At 43.0% G+C, this 18,602-nt stretch overlaps 1 protein-coding gene across 1 annotated transcript; it reads right to left on the reverse strand.

Moving 5' to 3' along the window:
* Positions 1–13,754: 13,754 nt before the first annotated feature.
* On the reverse strand, positions 13,755–17,047 carry LOC138758929 (immunoglobulin lambda-1 light chain-like). The gene is made up of 3 exons (XM_069928547.1): positions 16,938–17,047; positions 16,477–16,833; positions 13,755–14,432 (listed from the first exon to the last, which is right to left on the reverse strand). Exons 1-3 carry the CDS (start codon positions 16,981–16,983, stop codon positions 14,110–14,112), a joined length of 726 nt encoding a protein of 241 aa, XP_069784648.1. The 5' UTR covers positions 16,984–17,047; the 3' UTR covers positions 13,755–14,109.
* Positions 17,048–18,602: the final 1,555 nt, after the last annotated feature.

Genomic DNA, 18,602 nt, shown 5'->3' on the forward strand with positions numbered 1-18,602 from the left:
GGGGGTGTCAGTGGAGGTAGGTAGAGGATAGGGAGTCACTAGGGAGAGTAGAGGAGATGAGAGAGTCTAAGGGATTGGAGTGGGGTGAAACTGGGAGCCCAGTGCAAGAGATAGGGTAGAGGGGCAGGGGGATATGGAAGAATAAGCGGTGGTGGCAGAGAGAATGATGAGCCTGTGGGATTAGCCTGGGAAGAGCAGGGGAATTCCTGACCGCAGTCAGTGTCTAGGTAATCAGCAGCTGCAGCCTGTGGGCGGCAGGGGCCAAAGTGAGAGTCGATGATGGTGGTGGCAGGAGCTAAAAGGAGATGAGGCCTGAGCCTTGCAAAGAATTTGTGGCTGAGACTTTGGCAGGTGGCTGGAAACAAGATGAAGGTCGCAGAGGCTGCATTCTCCTGTGAGGCAAGCTACTGATCTTTGGATTACATCAGGTAAGTGTCGAACTGGCGGTTGAAGTGTGGACCTGGTTGAGGATGAAGTACAGGAGAGGTCTGTTGTAGGTCCTGGACAGCAAGCTCCAGAGATGTGGCAGTCAAAGTGAGAGCTGTCGCTGATATCTTCACATCGAGGTGAGGGTGGTTCTTAGAATATGTCAAGTGAAGTGAAGAGAGCAGCAGTCAGTGCAGTGTAGGTACCTCATATCCTTGCCGGTAAGCCTGAAACTGGAGCACAAGGCCACTAGGCTCAAAGTGGCAGTGGAGGCAATTAGAGAGAAAGGCAACATAGCTGTGGTTATGGGACTGGCTGAGCACATGGTTGGGCACTGCAGGGATAACAGATGGTAGAGCAGAGAGAGAGAGAGAGAATCCCACCAAACTCCCTTCGGAGAACAAAGGAGAACTTCTTCTGGGGAGGCATTCCTCAAAGAGATTTAACAGAAATGTGCAGTGGACAGAAGTAAAGACAAAAGTCTGCAGACACTATTGTGGAAGTAAAAACATAATGCTGGAGAAACTCAGTAGGTCAAAGAGTGTTCTTTAAATAGCAAAGCTAAAGACACATAATCAATGATTCAGGCTTGAGCCCTTCATCAAGATATGGACAAAATGTAGACAGGGGCCTGGACAAAATGGTGGGACATGGGGTAAAGTCCCGCAAGCAGGAGGTAATAGTTGGATAAGGGAGGAAGGGCACATCAGCAAACTAGGGGAGGGAGTTGCTCTGAGAATGGAAAGGGGTTGGAGAGCTGGAGAAAGAAGACAGAGAGATGGTGAAGAGAGAGGAAGAATGAAGAGAAGGCCAGCAGAAAGTGGAGAAGTCGATGTTAATGCCATCTGGCTGGACAGGGCAAGATAGATAAATAACATGTAGCTCCTGCAATTTAGAGGATTGCAATCTATAGATCCCTATAAAAGGTAGAAAAGTTGGATGGGTGCTGAAGAAGTTGTATGGGAAGCTTTCCTTCATTACGCATGGCACAGCATAAAGATATCACATTACAACTTTGTCAAGTTTTGGTTTGGCCACAGTATCATGTGCACTCATTGTTCCCACATCATTAAAGAATGTCATGGCTTTTGACAGAGTGAAGAGGAGATTCACCACGATGTTGCCTGGATTGGAAGATTTCAAAAATAAGATGTTTGTCAGGCTGGGCCTGTTTCCCCTGGATGGACAAGAGAAACAAAAAGAAAAATCACCATTGTTTCAACTGGACCAAAAATAGAAATTCTACAGTAATGAGAGAAAGTCAAAGGGTGGGGGTGCTGAGGTGAATGACTCACCTCTCGATAATACAAAGCCTTTCCAACATTTCCTTGCATGATGGAACACTCTCCTCATGTCTGCTTGAGTGCAGCTTGAACATAATTCTGCAACACCATCTAGGAAAAGGAGGCCAATTGATTGGCTCCTTATTCACAACCCTGTTCGTGCATTTCCTCCATCATCGGTGCACAGTGGCTGCAGAGAGTTCCATATACAAAATGGCTCTGAAGTTACTTTTCCAGGCCTCTCCAAAGGTCCACCCAGTCCTGTCCTACCACAATGATACAACATGTATGTGAGCACCATAACCAGGAGGATGAATCTCAAGTCACACACTATCCTGATGTGAAAATTCTGGATGGACCTTCTTTGTCATTGAGCCTAAATCCAGGATCTCTAGAGCACTGTGAGAATTGAGGTAACTTGTTGGTGTTAAAGGACAGGAGAAACTGTCAATGTTCTTCCCAGAAAGGAGGAGTTTGCACAGAGATCTTATTGTTCGATTTAAAATAATAGAGTCCAGATAGAGTACGAAGGGAGTTTTATTAGAGGAGATTCAAGAACCAGGGGACATGGTTTCCCTTCATACTGCCTTGGTGAGGGAGAGAGGCGAGGAGAGGGATCACTGCTACAGGAGGGCAAGAGGTCACCGTTGTGGGGGGGGGAAATAGAGGTCACTGCCGCGGGGGGGGGGGGGCGAGAGAGTGGGGGGCTGTGAACTGCAGTTCCTGCGAACACCACTCCAGTTCGCATGACTGGTCACTGTTTACATCAACGGGATGTTGCTGGGGAAGTCATATGATGGAGTAGTGGCCGGACGGTGAACTCCAGCCCTCTCCAGAAAAGTTGAAAGAAATAAAGGAAAGCACAAAGGCACAAAAATAAAAATTAAAGTAAAGTGAATATAAAGGTGGAAAGAAGATGGCGACGAAAAAAGAAAAGTCGAAACCAACGGTAAGAAGAGAGGAAGAGAAGACAACGGAAGAAGAAGGAGAAGGCCTTACCTGTTCGAAGAGGCCCGCAGTGGAGAGAGAAGCCCGCTCCCTCAGGTCGGTAGAAAGTGGACTACAAAAATGGCTCCCTGAGCCGAGTAAAAGTGCCCAACCTCGCACATGCGCGATGCGCATGCAAAAAAACACGCCGACGGGAGGGGGGACCAGCTGGGGAGTCGATCTCCACAGCCGGCAATGACAGCTACAGAACAGCAGCAGCAAGAGGAGAACATAGAAGACAACGAAAACAAGAAAGAAGAGAAGAAAAAGAAAACAAAGAAACAACAGATGGCCAACCCAGAGGAAGAAGAAGAGGAAGAGGAAGAGTACAGTGAAATGGAAGAAGGGAAAGGCAAGACAATGGATATATTTTCTCTTATTAAAGAATACATGGATTCATTTAAAGAATGGCAAGCACAAGAATTTAGTGATTTAAGAAGAAGAATAAACAGTACAGAAGAGAAAGTGAATAAAATAGATATGACCATATCAGAAATAGGAAAAAGAATGGACAAGGTGGAAGAACGAGAAGCAGCAGTAGAAATGGAGGTAGAGGACTTAAAAAAGAAATTAGAAGAATCTAATAAAAAAAGTTAAAGAGACACAAGAACTGTTAGCTCAGAAAATAGATATAATGGAAAATTATAACAGAAGAAATAATATAAAGAGAGTGGGCCTTAAGGAAGATGAAGAAGGCAAGAATATGAGAGAGTTTATAAAAGACTGGATCCCTAGGATCTTAGGATGTCCAGAACTACAGCAAGAAATGGAAATAGAAAGGGCACATAGAGCATTAGCCTTTAAACCACAACCACAACAAAAGCCAAGATCCATTTTAGTAAAATTCCTAAGATATACTACAAGAGAAAAGGTACTGGAGAAAACAATGGAGAAAGTAAGAGAGGACAACGAGCCACTGGAGTACAAAGGGCAAAAATTTTTTATTTATCCAGATATAAGTTTTGAACTCCTGAAGAAGAGAAAGGAGTTCAATACAGCAAAGGCGATTTTATGGAAGAAAGGGTATAAATTTATACTAAAGCATCCAGCGGTATTGAAAATATTTATTCCAGGGCAGCAAAACAGACTATTCTCGGATCCAGAGGAAGCACGAAAATTTGCAGAACAATTACAAAATAGACTGAGAGATGAAGACGTGTAACGAGAGTACAAAAGACTGCGAACTAAAAAGACGTGTGTATAGAACTATATACATATATAATACATATATTACATAAGTGTATGTGCATTTAAAAGAAAATATATAGTGTATAGAGAAGAATTAATGAGGTAAAAAAAGGTGAAGAGAGGAGTAAAGAGGGAATTTAGAGAGTGACCTTTGTTGTATATAAAAATTGAAATCTTTTCTGGGGGGGGGGGCTGGGTAGGGAGAAATTACGGTCACTGCAAAATCAGTTGACGCTTGCGAGTGAATTCGCAAATCCAAATGGAGAGGGGAGATGTGGTTGCCCGACAAGGGATAATGGGCAACTCAGGAAGGGGAGGGGACAATGGGGTTAAAGAAATATTAGGTAGGAGAATAAGGGGAATGTTTGATGTGTTAAAAATGTTGTCTTATAAACTGTTCAAAAAAAGAAAGCAGAAATGGATGAGAAGGAAAGGTGATGATGAGGAAACGGAAGGGAAAGATAAACAAAGTATAAAATGGCTACATTAAACTATATGACTTTAAATATTAACGGAATACGTAACCAAATCAAAAGGAAGAAACTGCTAAATTTACTGAAAAAAGAAAAAATTGATATTGCATTTGTGCAAGAAACACACTTAACTGAAGTGGAGCACAAGAAATTAAAGAGAGATTGGATAGGACATGTAACAGCAGCGTCATATAACTCAAAAGCTAGAGGAGGAGTGGCTATACTAATCAGTAAAAATGTACCAATTAAAATAGAAGAGGAAATAATAGATTCAGCAGGAAGATATGTAATGATAAAATGTCAGATATATTCGGAGTTTTGGAATTTACTTAATATATATTCGCCTAATGAAGAAGATCAAAAATTTATGCAGGATATTTTTCTGAAGATAGCAGATACGCAAGGGAATATATTAATAGGAGGGGATTTCAATCTCAATTTGGATTCAAACATAGATAAAACCGGGAAAAAATTAACAGAAAGAATAAAGTAACCAAATTTATAATTAAATCGATGCAAGAAATGCAACTTTTGGATATATGGAGGAAACAACACCCAAAGGAAAAGGAATATTCATATTATTCGGATAGACATAAAACATATTCAAGAATAGATTTATTCCTGTTATCAGCTTGTATCCAAGATAGAGTTAGGAAAACAGAATATAAAGTTAGAATATTATCGGACCATTCACCCTTGATATTGACAATAGAGTTAGAATGTATAGATGGAGATTAAACCCCATGCTACTTAAAAGACAGGATTTTAGAGAATTCATAGAAAGACAAATTAAAATGTATTTTGAAATAAATACGGAATCAGTGAAGGATAAATTTATATTATGGGATGCAATGAAAGCGTTCATCAGAGGGCAAATAATAAGTTACGTAACTAAGATGAAGAAGGATTACAATCAGGAAACAGAACAGTTGGAAAAGGAAATAGCAGATATAGAGAAAGAATTAGCAAGGAAGGAAGACACTACTAAAAGAAGGGAATTGGTAGATAAAAAAATAAAATATGAAACATTTCAAACATATAAGGTGGAGAAAAATATAATGAAGACAAAGCAGAAATATTACGAACTAGGAGAAAAAACGCACAAAATTCTAGCGTGGCAGCTTAAGACAGAACAAACTAAAAGAATGGTATTGGCATCAAGGAAAAAAGACAAACAAATCACATATAATCCAATGGAAATTAATGAAAATTTCAGAGAATTCTACGAACAATTATACCAAACTGAAAACGAAGGGAAAGAAGGCAAAATAGATGAATTCTTAACTAAAATTGAACTACCGAAATTACAAACAGAGGAACAAAATAAATTAATAGAACTATTTGAAATAGTAGAAATACAAGAGACAATAAAAAATCTGCCGAATAATAAAACACCAGGAGAGGATGGTCTCCCAATAGAATTCTATAAAACATTTAAAGATTTATTAATTCCTCCCCTCCTGGAAGTAATCAACCAGATTGATAAAACACAAAGCTTACCAGATTCATGCAAAACAGCAATAATTACAGTAATACCAAAGGCAGGGAAAGATCCACTTGCACCAGCATCATATCGACCAATATCTCTACTTAACACAGATTACAAGATAATAGCTAAATTATTAGCAAACAGATTAGCTGATTATGTACCAAAAATAGTAAGTCTAGACCAAACTGGATTCATAAAAAAAAGACAAACAACAGATAATATTTGTAAGTTTATTAACTTAATTCATGCAGTAGAAGGAAATAAAACTCCAACAGTAGCGGTTGCTTTAGACGCAGAGAAGGCCTTCGACAGAGTAGAATGGAATTATTTATTCAAGGTACTACAAAAATTTAGTTTACCAGAGAAATATATTAATTGGATTAAAGCATTATATAAGGGGCCATTGGCAAGAGTGACAGTAAATGGATATGTATCAAAACATTTTAACTTAAGTAGATCAACAAGACAGGGATGCCCACTATCACCTTTATTGTTCGCGTTAGCCATAGAACCACTTGCAGAACTGATAAGAACAGAAAATAAAATAAAAGGGATAAAAATAAAAGGCAAGGAATACAAAATCAGTTTATTTGGAGATGATGTTATAGTATACCTAACGGAACCAGAAACATCAATAAAAGAATTACATAAGAAATTGAAGGAGTATGGAGAAGTGTCAGGATACAAGATTAATGCAAATAAAAGTGAAGCAATGCCAATGAATAATGCGGATTTCTCAGAATTCAAGAAAGAATCACCGTTTAGATGGCAAATGCAAACAATACGATACCTAGGTATACAAATAAATAAAAACCTCAGCCATCTATATAAACTTAATTATTATCCACTAATGAAAAAAAATACAGGAAGATTTAGAGCATTGGAAAGACTTACCATTAACACTAAAGGAAGGATAAACTGTATTAAAATGAACATTTTCCCAAGGATACAATACCTATTTCAGGCACTGCCAATACAACTGACAGAAAAATTCTTTAAGGAGTTAAAGAAAATAATAAGGAATTTTTTGTGGAAAGGGGGGAAACCGAGGATAGCACTAGATAAATTAACAGAATGGTATAGACAAGGAGGCTTACAACTGCTAAATTTTAAAAATTATTATAGAGCCGCACAATTAAGATATCTATCAGATTTTTACCAAACAAAAGAAAAGCCAGATTGGACTAGATTAGAGCTAGACAAAATAGGGGAGAAGATACCTGAACATATATTATATAAATGGGATGAAAAATTGGTAAAACATAGGAATTCTCCAGTATTGCACCATTTGCTTAATATTTGGAAGAAGATTCATGTAGAAAGAAATAAAACAAACTACCAATGATCAAAACTAATACTGACGCAAAATCAGCTAATCCCTTTTATGGTAGATAACCTGTCTTTTAGAGAATGGGAGAAAAAAGGGATTAAAAGAATAGAAAATTGTTTTCGGGGAATAAATTATTATCCTTTGAACAAATGAAGGATAAATATAATATAACTCAAGATACAGTGCTGGCATATTACCAATTGAAATCCTATTTAAAGGATAAATTGGGAAGTAGTCTGAAGTAGTCAAGCAATTTTGAATATCTGATTACAGACACAATGATAATTAAAAAATTTATAACAAACATGTATATCAAATTACAAGAAAAGGAGAATGAGGAAATAAATGATAAAACTATACAAAAGTGGGAACAAGATCTAAACATAAAGATAAAAAAGGAAACATGGGAGAGGTTATGTTTAGGAACTATGAGAAATACAATAAATACGAGATTACGTATGATACAATATAATTGGATACATAGGTTATATATCACTCCTCAAAAGTTAAATAAATGGGATCCAACAGTATCTGACAGATGTTTTCATTGTAAAAAAGAAATAGGAACAACAATTCATGCAATCTCGACTTGTAAAAAGGTGAAAAAATTTTGGGAAGATCTAAACCAGATATTAAATAAAATTTCAGAAAGCAATATACCAAAAAACCCAGAGATCTTCCTCCTAAGTAACATAAAAAATAAAGAATTTGGACTTGATTTGGAGGGTGTACAAAAAAGATTTGTTAAGATAGCCCTAGCTGTAGCAAAAAAATGCATTATGTCAAACTGGAAATTAGAAGATAATTTGAAAATACAGGCAATGGTATATAGAAATGAATAAATGTATTCCATTAGAAAAAAATAACATATAGTTTAAGAAATAATATAACATTATTTGAACAAATATGGGAGCCGTACATGGAATATAATAGAGAAAACCTACCGGGACATCTATCACCTAAAATGACAAAAGGAAAAGAGAATGGAAAGAATTGACTCAGTGGAAGTTTTTGTTCGTTAATGTTGAGTGACAACATTGTTTGATGGGTTTGATGTATCTTGGACTCAGAGTTTTGAATGGATGGAGGGGGAGGTGGGGGGGGGAGGGGAGGAGGGAGGGGGGAGAAAACGACACTGTATATATTTGAAAGGAGAAATGTGTATATCTTGAATAATGTGATCTATAGTGTGAAAAATAAAAAATTTAAAAAATAAAAGAGGAGTGTGGGGGTGGGATTCTGTCGGGGAGTGTGGGCGTGGGATACTGTCGGGGACTGTGGGGGTGGAATACTGTCGGGGGTGTGGGGATGTGATACTGTCGGGGAGTGTGGGCGTGGGATACTGTTGGGGAGTGTGGAGATGTGATATTGTCGGGGAGTGTGGGGGTGGGATACTGTCGAAGAGTGTTGGGGTGGGATACTGTCGGGGAGTGTGGGGGTGGGATACTGTCGGAATCAGTCACACAAAGATTTATGCTGGGATTTATCTGTCACTCACGGGGTCTTTTTTTGTGCAGGGGTGATCTGATGTCTTATTGTCTCCAGAACTGCCAGTAGATGGTGCTAGGATTTTGTGTTTGCATAATAATCATACACTGTTCAGTCATGTGTGTTCAGATTTGACCTGTTATAAAATTATCACACATTAGTCACGTGTGTTGGAAGATTGTTTAGGGGTATCTGGGGAACACGGGGGCCCAGGTGGATGGGGGTGTGTGATAGTACAGATTCTATCACCAATGTGTATATGTATAGATTGTACTGTAGGATGATTGTGATTGGCTGCCACGCCTACTGGCAGGTCTTAAAGGGTTGCTCCTAGCCAGACCAGGTCATTCTGGACTGGTCGACCTACATGTGATACGTTCCAGTCTTCTAGTTAATAAAAGCCTTGGTTTAAAAAAAAACAAAAAACGGGATGTTGCTCGGGATGGGGCATGTGACTCACGGGGTGGATAACATCTGACAGGAGGTAAGGAAACTGATTGGGTGATTGATGGTGGGTGGTGACTCAAGGTGGGTAAACTAATAGGGGTAGCGACTGACATTCGATGGGAGGGGTGGGTGGGATGCATCACTTATCGTGTCTTCATGGAGGTTTCCAGCACCTTTGCCCCAATAATCACACCTGGGTCCCAGGAGGGCTACCCAGGTGCTGCAGTTTAAATGAGCCTATCGTCTTTACACTCTCTTTTATGTAGTGGGAAAAAAGCTTGGAAAGGTGCAGGGGAAGGCGAAGGGGAGTGGGGCAAGTCAGAGATGCAGGAGAGTGACAGGTGTGGCAAGAGAGAGAAGAGATGAGAGCAGAAAGGGATGAGAGTGGGCAACGGGAGGGACAGGGAATGAGAGGGGTGGGGAACGAGGGTGGCGGGAAATGAGGGGGGTTGGGAAAGAGAAAAAAGCAAGGAGGTAAAATGGGAGGCAATAAGGGAAGACAGATGGATACGTGGGGAACAGGGAGGGACTGATATTCGTGTGGAGAAAGTGAGAAGAAAGAAGTTCGTTGAGAAAGTTAATAATGGAATTGGGAATCGTGTATGAAGGAGATGGCAGAAGAGTTTCTATTGGGTGTGAGTCCTGGAGCCATGGAGATTGAGTCTCTGGCACAGAGACTGGACACTTGTCTCAGAAGGGAAGGGAGGAAAAGAGCAGGGCTATAGTAGTTGGGGACTCGCTGGTTAGGAGAGCAGATAGGAGGTTTGCTGGATGATATCGGGGATTCCAATTGGCATGTTGCCTCCCAGAAGCCAGGGTCAGGGATGTCTCTGATCGAGTCTACAACATTCTGAAAGGGGAGGGTGAGCACCCTGAAGTCATGGTCCACGTGGGGACCAATGATATAGTTGGAAGTGGGGATGAGGTCCTGAAAATGGTTTACATAGAGTTAGGGAAGAAGTTGAAAAGAGATCCTCAAGGGTGGTAATCTCGGGATTGCTGTCTGTGCCACATGCTAGTGAGGGTAGAAATATGAAGTTGTGGAGGGTGAATGTGTGGCTGAGGAGCTGGGGCAGGGGTTTAGATTTCTGGATTATTTGGATCTCTTCTGGGGCAAAAGAAAAGGAAAAGGATGTACTTGTACTGGAGGGGGACCAATATCCTGGTGAGCAGGTTCACCAGAGCTGTTGGTGAGGGTTTAAAATAGTTTGGCGGTGGGGTGGGGGGGAGGGTATGGGAGGGGGGGCTGTGGGAATCAGAATGAGAGTACAGAGAACAGATGGAAGAACACCTAGATTGGAAGGAATGGAGGGAACAGATGAAAATATAAATAAAGAAGGGAGTAAGGTAAATATAAGTGGTAACAAAAGGAATATATGTGGAGGACAGTTTCTCAAGTGCATAAATTTTAATGCAAGGATTATTGTAAATAAGGAGGATGAGCTTAAGGCATGGATGGCCACATGGAAAAAATACAATATTGTGGCCATCAGTGAAACTTGGTTGCAGGAAGAGCATGTTTGGCTGTTAAATATTCCAGATTCTGTTGTTTTGGGCGTGAAAGTGCGGGGAGGGGGGGATAAAATGTGGAGGAGTTGCATTGCTTATTAGAGAACATTACAGCAGTGCTGTGACAGGATGATTTGGTGGGATCATCTGGTGGGGCTATTTGGGTGGAATTGAGGAATGGCAGAGGCATGAATACATTAATGGGAGTGTATTATATACACCGAATGGGCTGAGGGAATTAGAGGAGCAAATTTGTAAGGAGATTGCATATATGTGTAATGAACACATAGTTGTGGGAGATTTCAGCTTTCCGAACATTAACTGGGATGCCCAAACAGTAAGATGGCTGAATGGGGTAGAGTTTGTTAAATGTGTTCAGGACAGTTTTCTGAATCAATATATAGCAGAGGCGTCTCGAGAAAGGGCAGTATTGGATCTCCTATGAGGGAATGAGGTAGGTCAACAAAGGATCCAAAAGAAAACCTGGTAATTATAGATAATTATAGGCCTGTATGGCTGATGTCAAGAGTTGGGTAAATTAATGGAAGATATTCTTAAGAGATGGTATATACAACTATTTGGAAAGACAGGGATTGATTCAGATTAGTCAGCATGGTTTTGTACGTGGTAGATCATGCCTAACAAATCTTACAGAGTTTTTTTATGGAGGTTACTAAAAAGGTTGATGAGGGGAAGGTGGAGGATGTTGTCTATTTGGGCTTTAGTAAGCTTTTGTTAAGGTTCTCCATAAGAGTTTAGTAAAGAAAGTGTAAGCATTAGGTATTAATGATGAAATAGTGAAATGGTTAACAGTGGTTTGGGGAGATGCCAGAGAATAGCAGTGGAAAATTGTTTGTTGAATTGGAGGCTGGTATTGAGCGGAGAGCCTCAGGGATCATTACTGGATCCACTGCTGTTTGTTATATATATGTTAATGATCTAGATGATAGGGTGAAAAATTGGATTAGTAAATTAGCAGATGATACTAAGGTTGGTGGTGATGTGGACAGTGAGGAAGATTATGAAAGCTGGGTGATATAGGACAGTTAGAAGAGTGGGCTGGAAGATGGCAGATGGAGTTTAATACTGATAAATGTGAGATGCTACATTTTGGTAGGACTAATCAAAATAGGATATTCATGTTAAATGGTAGACAATTGAGGAATGTAGTGGTACAAAGGGATTTAGGAGTCATGGTACATCATTCTCTGAAAGTTGAATCACACGTGGATAGGGTGGTGAAGAAAGCATTTAGTATGTTGGCTTTCACAAGTCAGAGTATAAAAGACTGCAATTGGAATGTTATGTTGAAATTGTATAAGGCATTGCTGAGGCCAAATTTGGATTGCTGTATGCAGTTTTGGTCGCCGAATTACAGAAAAGATATGAACAGTAAGGAGTGCAGAGGTGATTGACAAGAATGTTCCAGAACTTTCAGGGTTTGAGTTACAGGGAATGTTGAACAGGCTGGGAGTTTATTCTCTGGAGAGTAGAAGGTTGAGGGGGGATTTGAGAGAGGTATTCCAAATTATAAGGGGGATAGATAGAATCAATGTCAATTGGGTTTTGCCACTGAGAGTTGGGGAGAGGGCATGGACTGAGAGTAAAAGGGGAAAAGTTTAATGGAAATCTAAGGGGGAATTTCTTCACCCAAAGGGTGGTGCATCATCGATAGAACTTCCGGCAGTGATGGTAGAAGCAAGATCGATGTTAATATTCAAGGGAGAGGAGTGGAGGATTATGGACCAAATGCAGGTCAGTGGGACTAGGTGGGAGATGATGTTCAGCATGGACTAGTATGGCCAAACTAGCTGTAAATAATTATATGTGAGGTGATCAGACAAAAACCCTACTATTGTGTTATGGGTTATATTATATATAAATATACTTTTAAAAGAGATAGATTGTGGGAGTTTAGTGTAGGTCACCACAAACAGAATAACAATACACCTCTTATGTAAAATGCAAGAGTTTTGCTGAAGCCAGAATTCACGCACCAGTGGCTTTGCAAAAGACAAAGGGACTGTTTTGGAAGGTATTTTAAAAAGCAGGTGCAAATAAACAGCCCCTGATCAAAGTGCTGATAATGATCTTTTTTGCAGGGTTGGCCCTGCAAAAGTTTCAGGTTTTAACAAGCAGAAAGAGAGAGAACTAACTTCTGGAGTGACTTTTGGAAGGTGGCTGGGAAAACCCCATTTTGAAAATGGGTTGTGAGTTCGGAGTTCCTTGTTGTCCTTACAAGAGGAAATGGGTGGCCAGGGTGTTTCTCCTGAAAGAAGGGAAACAAGAGGAACTCTGTGGTGACCTGGAAGAAGAGGTTATCATTTGTAAAACCCTAATTGGGCAAGTTTCTTCGGCAAGGCACTGATATGGCTGATCAGAGGGAATCAGTTTGTGTGTGTCCAATGAGCAACAAATTTCTCTGAAACCAACAAGAGCCTTCCTGAGCAGTATCAAATTCCTTTAGGCACAGGAGCTTGGTGAAAATTCAGTTCTCTGCACAGTATAAGAATTGCCTGACACCAGTGAACAGTGGAGGAGTGAGTAGTGAGATTGGAGTGTGATTCAAAGAACTTTCCTAAACATTAAATACACATGTGCGAATTAGAAGGGAGTTAAGTGAGGTTAAGTTAAAATTTGATCCTGTTTTTATGTTTCAAGAAAATGAAAAGTAACTTTTGTTTAAGTAACCGTTTTCTTGGTGAATTTTCATTGCTGCTGGGTCAGTTTGTGTCAGAATTGGTCGGTTCTGGTGAAACGTTCTTGGCCCACAATGTTAAACCTCTTTTCCCTCTCACCCCGGATGCTGCCTGACCACCTGAATATTTCCAGCAACTGTTGTATTTATTATTCCTCACCAGCCCCAAGTGTTTGGATGGAATTTCATCGTCATTGCGATCCTACCAACCCACATCCTTGTCCCCGATGGATTCCAGTCTCTCACAACCGAACTGGCGCACGTTCCTTCCTGATTTTCGATGCCCGAGACTGCTGGAAAAGAGCAATCTCCTCTCACTTCACGGAACCAGGACTCCAACCCGAGCAGGGAGACGAGTCTCCTCTCACGTCCCACCCGGTCACCGCACGGAAGAGCCAAGAGTGCACAAGGTAACGAGAGCCACACACGGAAACCATTCCTGCACTGCGCCTCTTTATTGGGACCGTTACAGTCTCTCGGTCTGTCGCTAATAACCAATTATAAAATCATTCATTTATGATGTTAAATTCTCCCATGGTGCAAGAGGAAACCGTTCACCAACTGGAATGTCTCATTGAACCAAGTGGCTGGTCACTTTCATCCCGTGCAGCCCCTCGAGGGGAGCAACTTCGGGAACAAATACTCATCTCACACAGTGTAAACCACAGGAGGTGAAACAGAAGCAGAGAATACAGTGAAGAGCGAGCGCGCAGAGCGGGGAGCGGCTGAAAGATACAAGGCAGTGATCTCCCGTTCATCAGGGAGCGAAGGCGCCCGAGGCCGCGCTCTGTTCAGCAGCTGGATTGTGCGACTGTAGCGGACGTTGCCGAGGCAGCTCCTTGTTGAACCGTGCAGGAGTACACCTTGCCTCTGCTCCAGTCTGTGCCGGGCACCTTCAGGTAGCTGCTGAGACTGAAGGTGTTGTCCTTGTTCCGCATCGCCGGGCTGGTTTCCACCCCCGTCCTCGCCGGACTCCCGTCCACGGTCCAGCTGACGGCGGGGAAGCCCAGCGACAGTTTACTGACCAGGCAAACCAAGGTGCCCGCTCCTTGAGCGGAGATCTCCTCGGAAGACGGCCCGAGCAGTTTCACTGAAGGTTCGGGGAGATTCTCCGCTGAAATGGGAACAAGAGAAACATTTCAGGTCACGGAAGAACTCGGCTAATTTTAGAATTTGGCACAAGCGCGAGTGAAAGGTTCCAGCTTCCTAGAGTGGGGCCCAGGGTCTCACCGATGGGCCGGGAAGGGTCCATGGACGAGTCCGTTTGCAAGTTATCATTGAACGTTTTGTTTTCTGATTCTTTTAGTGACTCCCTGGTTCACAAAACAACCCTCTGGGTCACTGCGCTGCCACCTCCCAGGGCCCATCCCGACCTGTCTCACATAAACAGCAGGAGACTTCCTCAGGGTCGCTTCACGTGGCCTCAGCACCTCTGGTCAGTGACGGAAGGGAACCATTATCCAACTTCAGAGCATCAACCAGTGGTCGGAAGCGGCCCTTCGCTCGCCCCACCCTTCACTAGTGCCCCCACTGAGCCACCCAAGGTGAGAGCGCGAATCAACCCCTCTCCCCCTCCCTCCCCCCGACCTGCCCGGTGGGCGACGACGCCAGATGCGCGGTCCTGAGCTTCACGGTCGCCATGTGATCACGTCTCGGGATTCAAGTCGCACTCACTGTGGGACCAGAGGATGCGGGATTCTCCCCACAGCCCGACCTACGGCCTCAAATGGTGCAGCGACGTGAATCGCTGAGTGGACGAAAGAAGGAGATCCCAATGGAATAGATGGCAGGAGGAGAGACATTTTTATTGGGTGGGAACCTGCAGCAGACTCCCATCGTCACTGCGACGACTGGAGATTCGCTGCAAGTCTGAGGGAGGTTCCGCTGGAGGGACCCAGCGCAACAACTGAAAGCGCATCCTTCATCTGTGTTGCTGACCGTGGCCAGTCTTCAATCGACATGGTCTTTCGGACACTTTAGAAAAGCGTCACCGCGTGCACACACTTGAACCGAACCAGCAGGAAAGCCGACAAACTAAGGGGAAAGAATCCACGGGAACTCATTCAAACCTGCAGTGTGCCTCTCTATAACGATAGAGGGAGGATTGAGGATGATGGGTAGATTCCGAGTTGCTGAGAGTTCAACTCAATGATGGAACAGGACGCACGAGTTACAGATGCGGGCGGAGAAATGGCAGATCCAGTTTAATCCAAACAGCTGGGAGATTTGGCACATTGGAGGATCAAACGTATACAGTCAATGACGGGGCTTTTAACCGCGAGGATGTCCAGAAGGATGTGAGGGTGCAATTCACAGTTGGCTGAAAGTGGCCCTGCAGGTGGATCGGGTGGCGGCGAGGACATGTGGCAGGCTGCCTTCATCGGTCGAGAGGTGTGGGGAAGTCATGTTTCCCGCTTTGGGGAGGACTGTGTGCAATTTTCCTCGCACAGGCAGGATGTGGGTGTGTTGGAAGAGGGGGCAGAAAATATTTCCCAAGATCCAGCCTGAATTAGAAATTCTGAGCGACGAGAGATGGGAAAAAGTTGCCTTTCTTTTGCTCTCATCTGCTTGCGAGATAAAACGGAGAGGTACAGGGAGGTTGGTTAATGGGATCTCTTTCCCTGGGTAAAATAAGAGGACATCTATTTAAAGTGAGGGGTGGCTATTTGAGGAGTTGTACTGGGCAAGTTTATATTTACAGGGTGGCAGGTGTCTGGAACGCGGGGCCCGGGATGGTGAGAAACAGATACCACGCGAATGTTTAAGGGGGGGTTCAGAGAGACACAAAAGGTCAGGAATGGAGGGACGACACGGATCGAGTGCAGATTCTGTTTCATTTGGCGCCTGTTTTGGTGCCGCACTGTTCGACAATATGAATGACTTCTCAGGGATAGGACAAAAGGACCCCAGAAAGAGCATTAATTAGCAGAACGGGTCTATTTAAGGGTTATTAGAAAATCTCAACTGTCCAAGAAAAGTTGTCATTAAATGTCGGTGACAATTCACCAAACCCCATGGAGTCGAACTGGCGCTGGACACGGAATAGGATCCGTTTGTAAATCAACATTTTCAGGAGGTGACAACCTAGAACTGATTCATTGACCTGGGTCTGGAGTAGAGCCGTCGGTCATGGCAGGAGGATGTTGCCGGACACTTACCTGTAACGAAGAGTTTGGTCCCTGGGCCGAACACAAAAGTATTGCTCGTCGAAAACCACTTCCCGCAGTAATAGACGGCGGCGTCATTCACCTCCACCTGGTTGATGATCAACCGGTAAACGGTGGCCGCGCTGTTGCGATTCGCTGTGAAACGGTTGCTGTTGAATCCGGGTCCGTAACCCGGGGAATTATAGGAGTGATGGTGATAGAGGACCAACTGCGGATGTGTTCCCGGAGTCTGTTTGTAGAAGATAACAGCATAGCCGTCCTTCGTCCCGATGTTACATTCCAGCGTGGCGCTGGATCCCGCATTCACGGACACGCTCGGAGGTTGAGACAGAGTCTGCGAGTCTCCAGCTGAAAAAGAGCAGCAATTCCACATTAATCAGTGATTCTTTACTGCGAGCCCGAGAGCCCACATCAGAAACCGCTGGCGGGGCAGAGTTGCCGCCTGTACTTACAGCCCAGCCACAGCGCCAGAGACCAGAGAAAACACAGCGTCCGCATCGTTGCTGCCCGTCACCTTCCTGCCTCCCTTCACCGCTGTGTCTGGGACAGACTGTGGCGACGCTGCGGATGGAACCCACTTATAGAGACATTGGCACCGGGAAGGAAATCCATGCAAATCGGAGCAAGTCACACTGACCAACCAGAGGAAGGACCTGAAACCCTCCCATTCGCCGTCAGTTGCCGTCCGCTGGAGGCGGTGACACGGTCAACATCCGACAGATGTGGGGAAACAAGGTTCATTGTCTGAAATTTCCCACTTTCTCCCTGCATTTCCCTGATTCCGCTGAATACCGCTCTCCATCCCTCACCCAGAGATGCCCCTCACACCTCCAGTGATAATAAGGTGGGGCATTGCCGGCTTCCTATGTGAATAGTTCAGATACTTGGTGCAAACCCATACTGATACTGTGAGTGGAAGATTGTAATTCAGTCTGAAGAGGGAGATGAAATATAATTTCATTAAGAGTGACTTGTGGGGTTGTGGCAATCTCTGGGATATTCATTAACCGTTTGGGGGTGAAACATCCCGTCTTTACGCAGTCTGTGACCATGACCAATGACCCTTCCCACATGAATAATTCAGACATTGGGCTCAAACACAATTGTAAAGATTAAAAGAACAAGTTCCATTATTGTCACATCATACTACATTTAGAATGTAACACACATGAAATTCTTTAACTTTGTCTACTGTAAGGAAGATGGAGAGTTGCTACATCACAAAAATGAGGCCCCAACGAGGAACAAATTCACAACCCCTGATTTACAAGACTGTGCTCCAACCACGGAGCTGGCAGAGCTTCTTTGAGGAGTTCAATTCAAACGAAATGTGAGGATGACATCTGGTCTCATTGTGTGAATCGTGGAACTACAGGAAACATTGGAAAATGTTATTCTCCCATTGCATGGGGAAACCTCCCATCTTTACCCAATGTTTCCATTCCCACCCCATGCCCTGACCTTCTATACGAGGAGTGATTTACAACCACCAATAGAATGACCTCATCCATTTCCTTGCCAATGACAGGGGGGTTGCCTGGAATAGCAGCGTCTGGGGTAATGCTCTTGGAATATCAGTATCATCCACATAGGTAGAAAGGTAACCACCTAGGTGGTGCAGTGACACAGCTGATGGAGACACTAGCTCACCGTTACAGTGACCCAGGATCAAACCTTAAAATACAGTGATGTTTGCACTGAGTTTACAAATTCTCCCTGTGACTGTGTGCATTTCCTTCAGCTGCTCCAGTTTGCTCCCACATCCCAGGATTCACTGCTCCAAGTTATTCCCAGTCCAAGGATGATCAGTGGGATGTGCAGGAAGTTGAAGGAATGAGGTGAAAATGAAATGAGATTTATTGAGGGTTTGTATATGTTCTTGATGAACCCAATGGGCCAAAGGGCTTGTTTCTGAACTGCATATTTCCAAACTGCCAGAATTCATGAAGGTAGTGAGGAGATTAAAATGGAAGATCAGTGATGGTATAGAAAACATAGAACATGGTGCAACACAGGAATGGGCCCTTCTGGTCATGATACATGTGGCATACAGGATCCACAAATTAAACTCAAATTCTGCTGCATTACAAGATACATAACATGTTATTCCCTACTTA

Source organism: Narcine bancroftii, chromosome 3 (genome assembly GCF_036971445.1).
Source record: "Narcine bancroftii isolate sNarBan1 chromosome 3, sNarBan1.hap1, whole genome shotgun sequence".
Classification (NCBI taxonomy): Eukaryota; Metazoa; Chordata; class Chondrichthyes; order Torpediniformes; family Narcinidae; genus Narcine; species Narcine bancroftii.

What these genes read in the sequence shown, in the direction of transcription:
- LOC138758929 (XM_069928547.1), bottom strand. Translation starts at nt 16,983, where the DNA reads ATGCGGACGCTGTGTTTTCTCTGGTCTCTGGCGCTGTGGCTGGGCT. An exon ending in TCTGGCGCTGTGGCTGGGCT is followed by an intron (nt 16,834 to 16,937) that starts GTAAGTACAGGC and finishes GCTCTTTTTCAG; the next exon opens with CTGGAGACTCGCAGACTCTG. An exon ending in GACCAAACTCTTCGTTACAG is followed by an intron (nt 14,433 to 16,476) that starts GTAAGTGTCCGG and finishes TTCCCATTTCAG; the next exon opens with CGGAGAATCTCCCCGAACCT.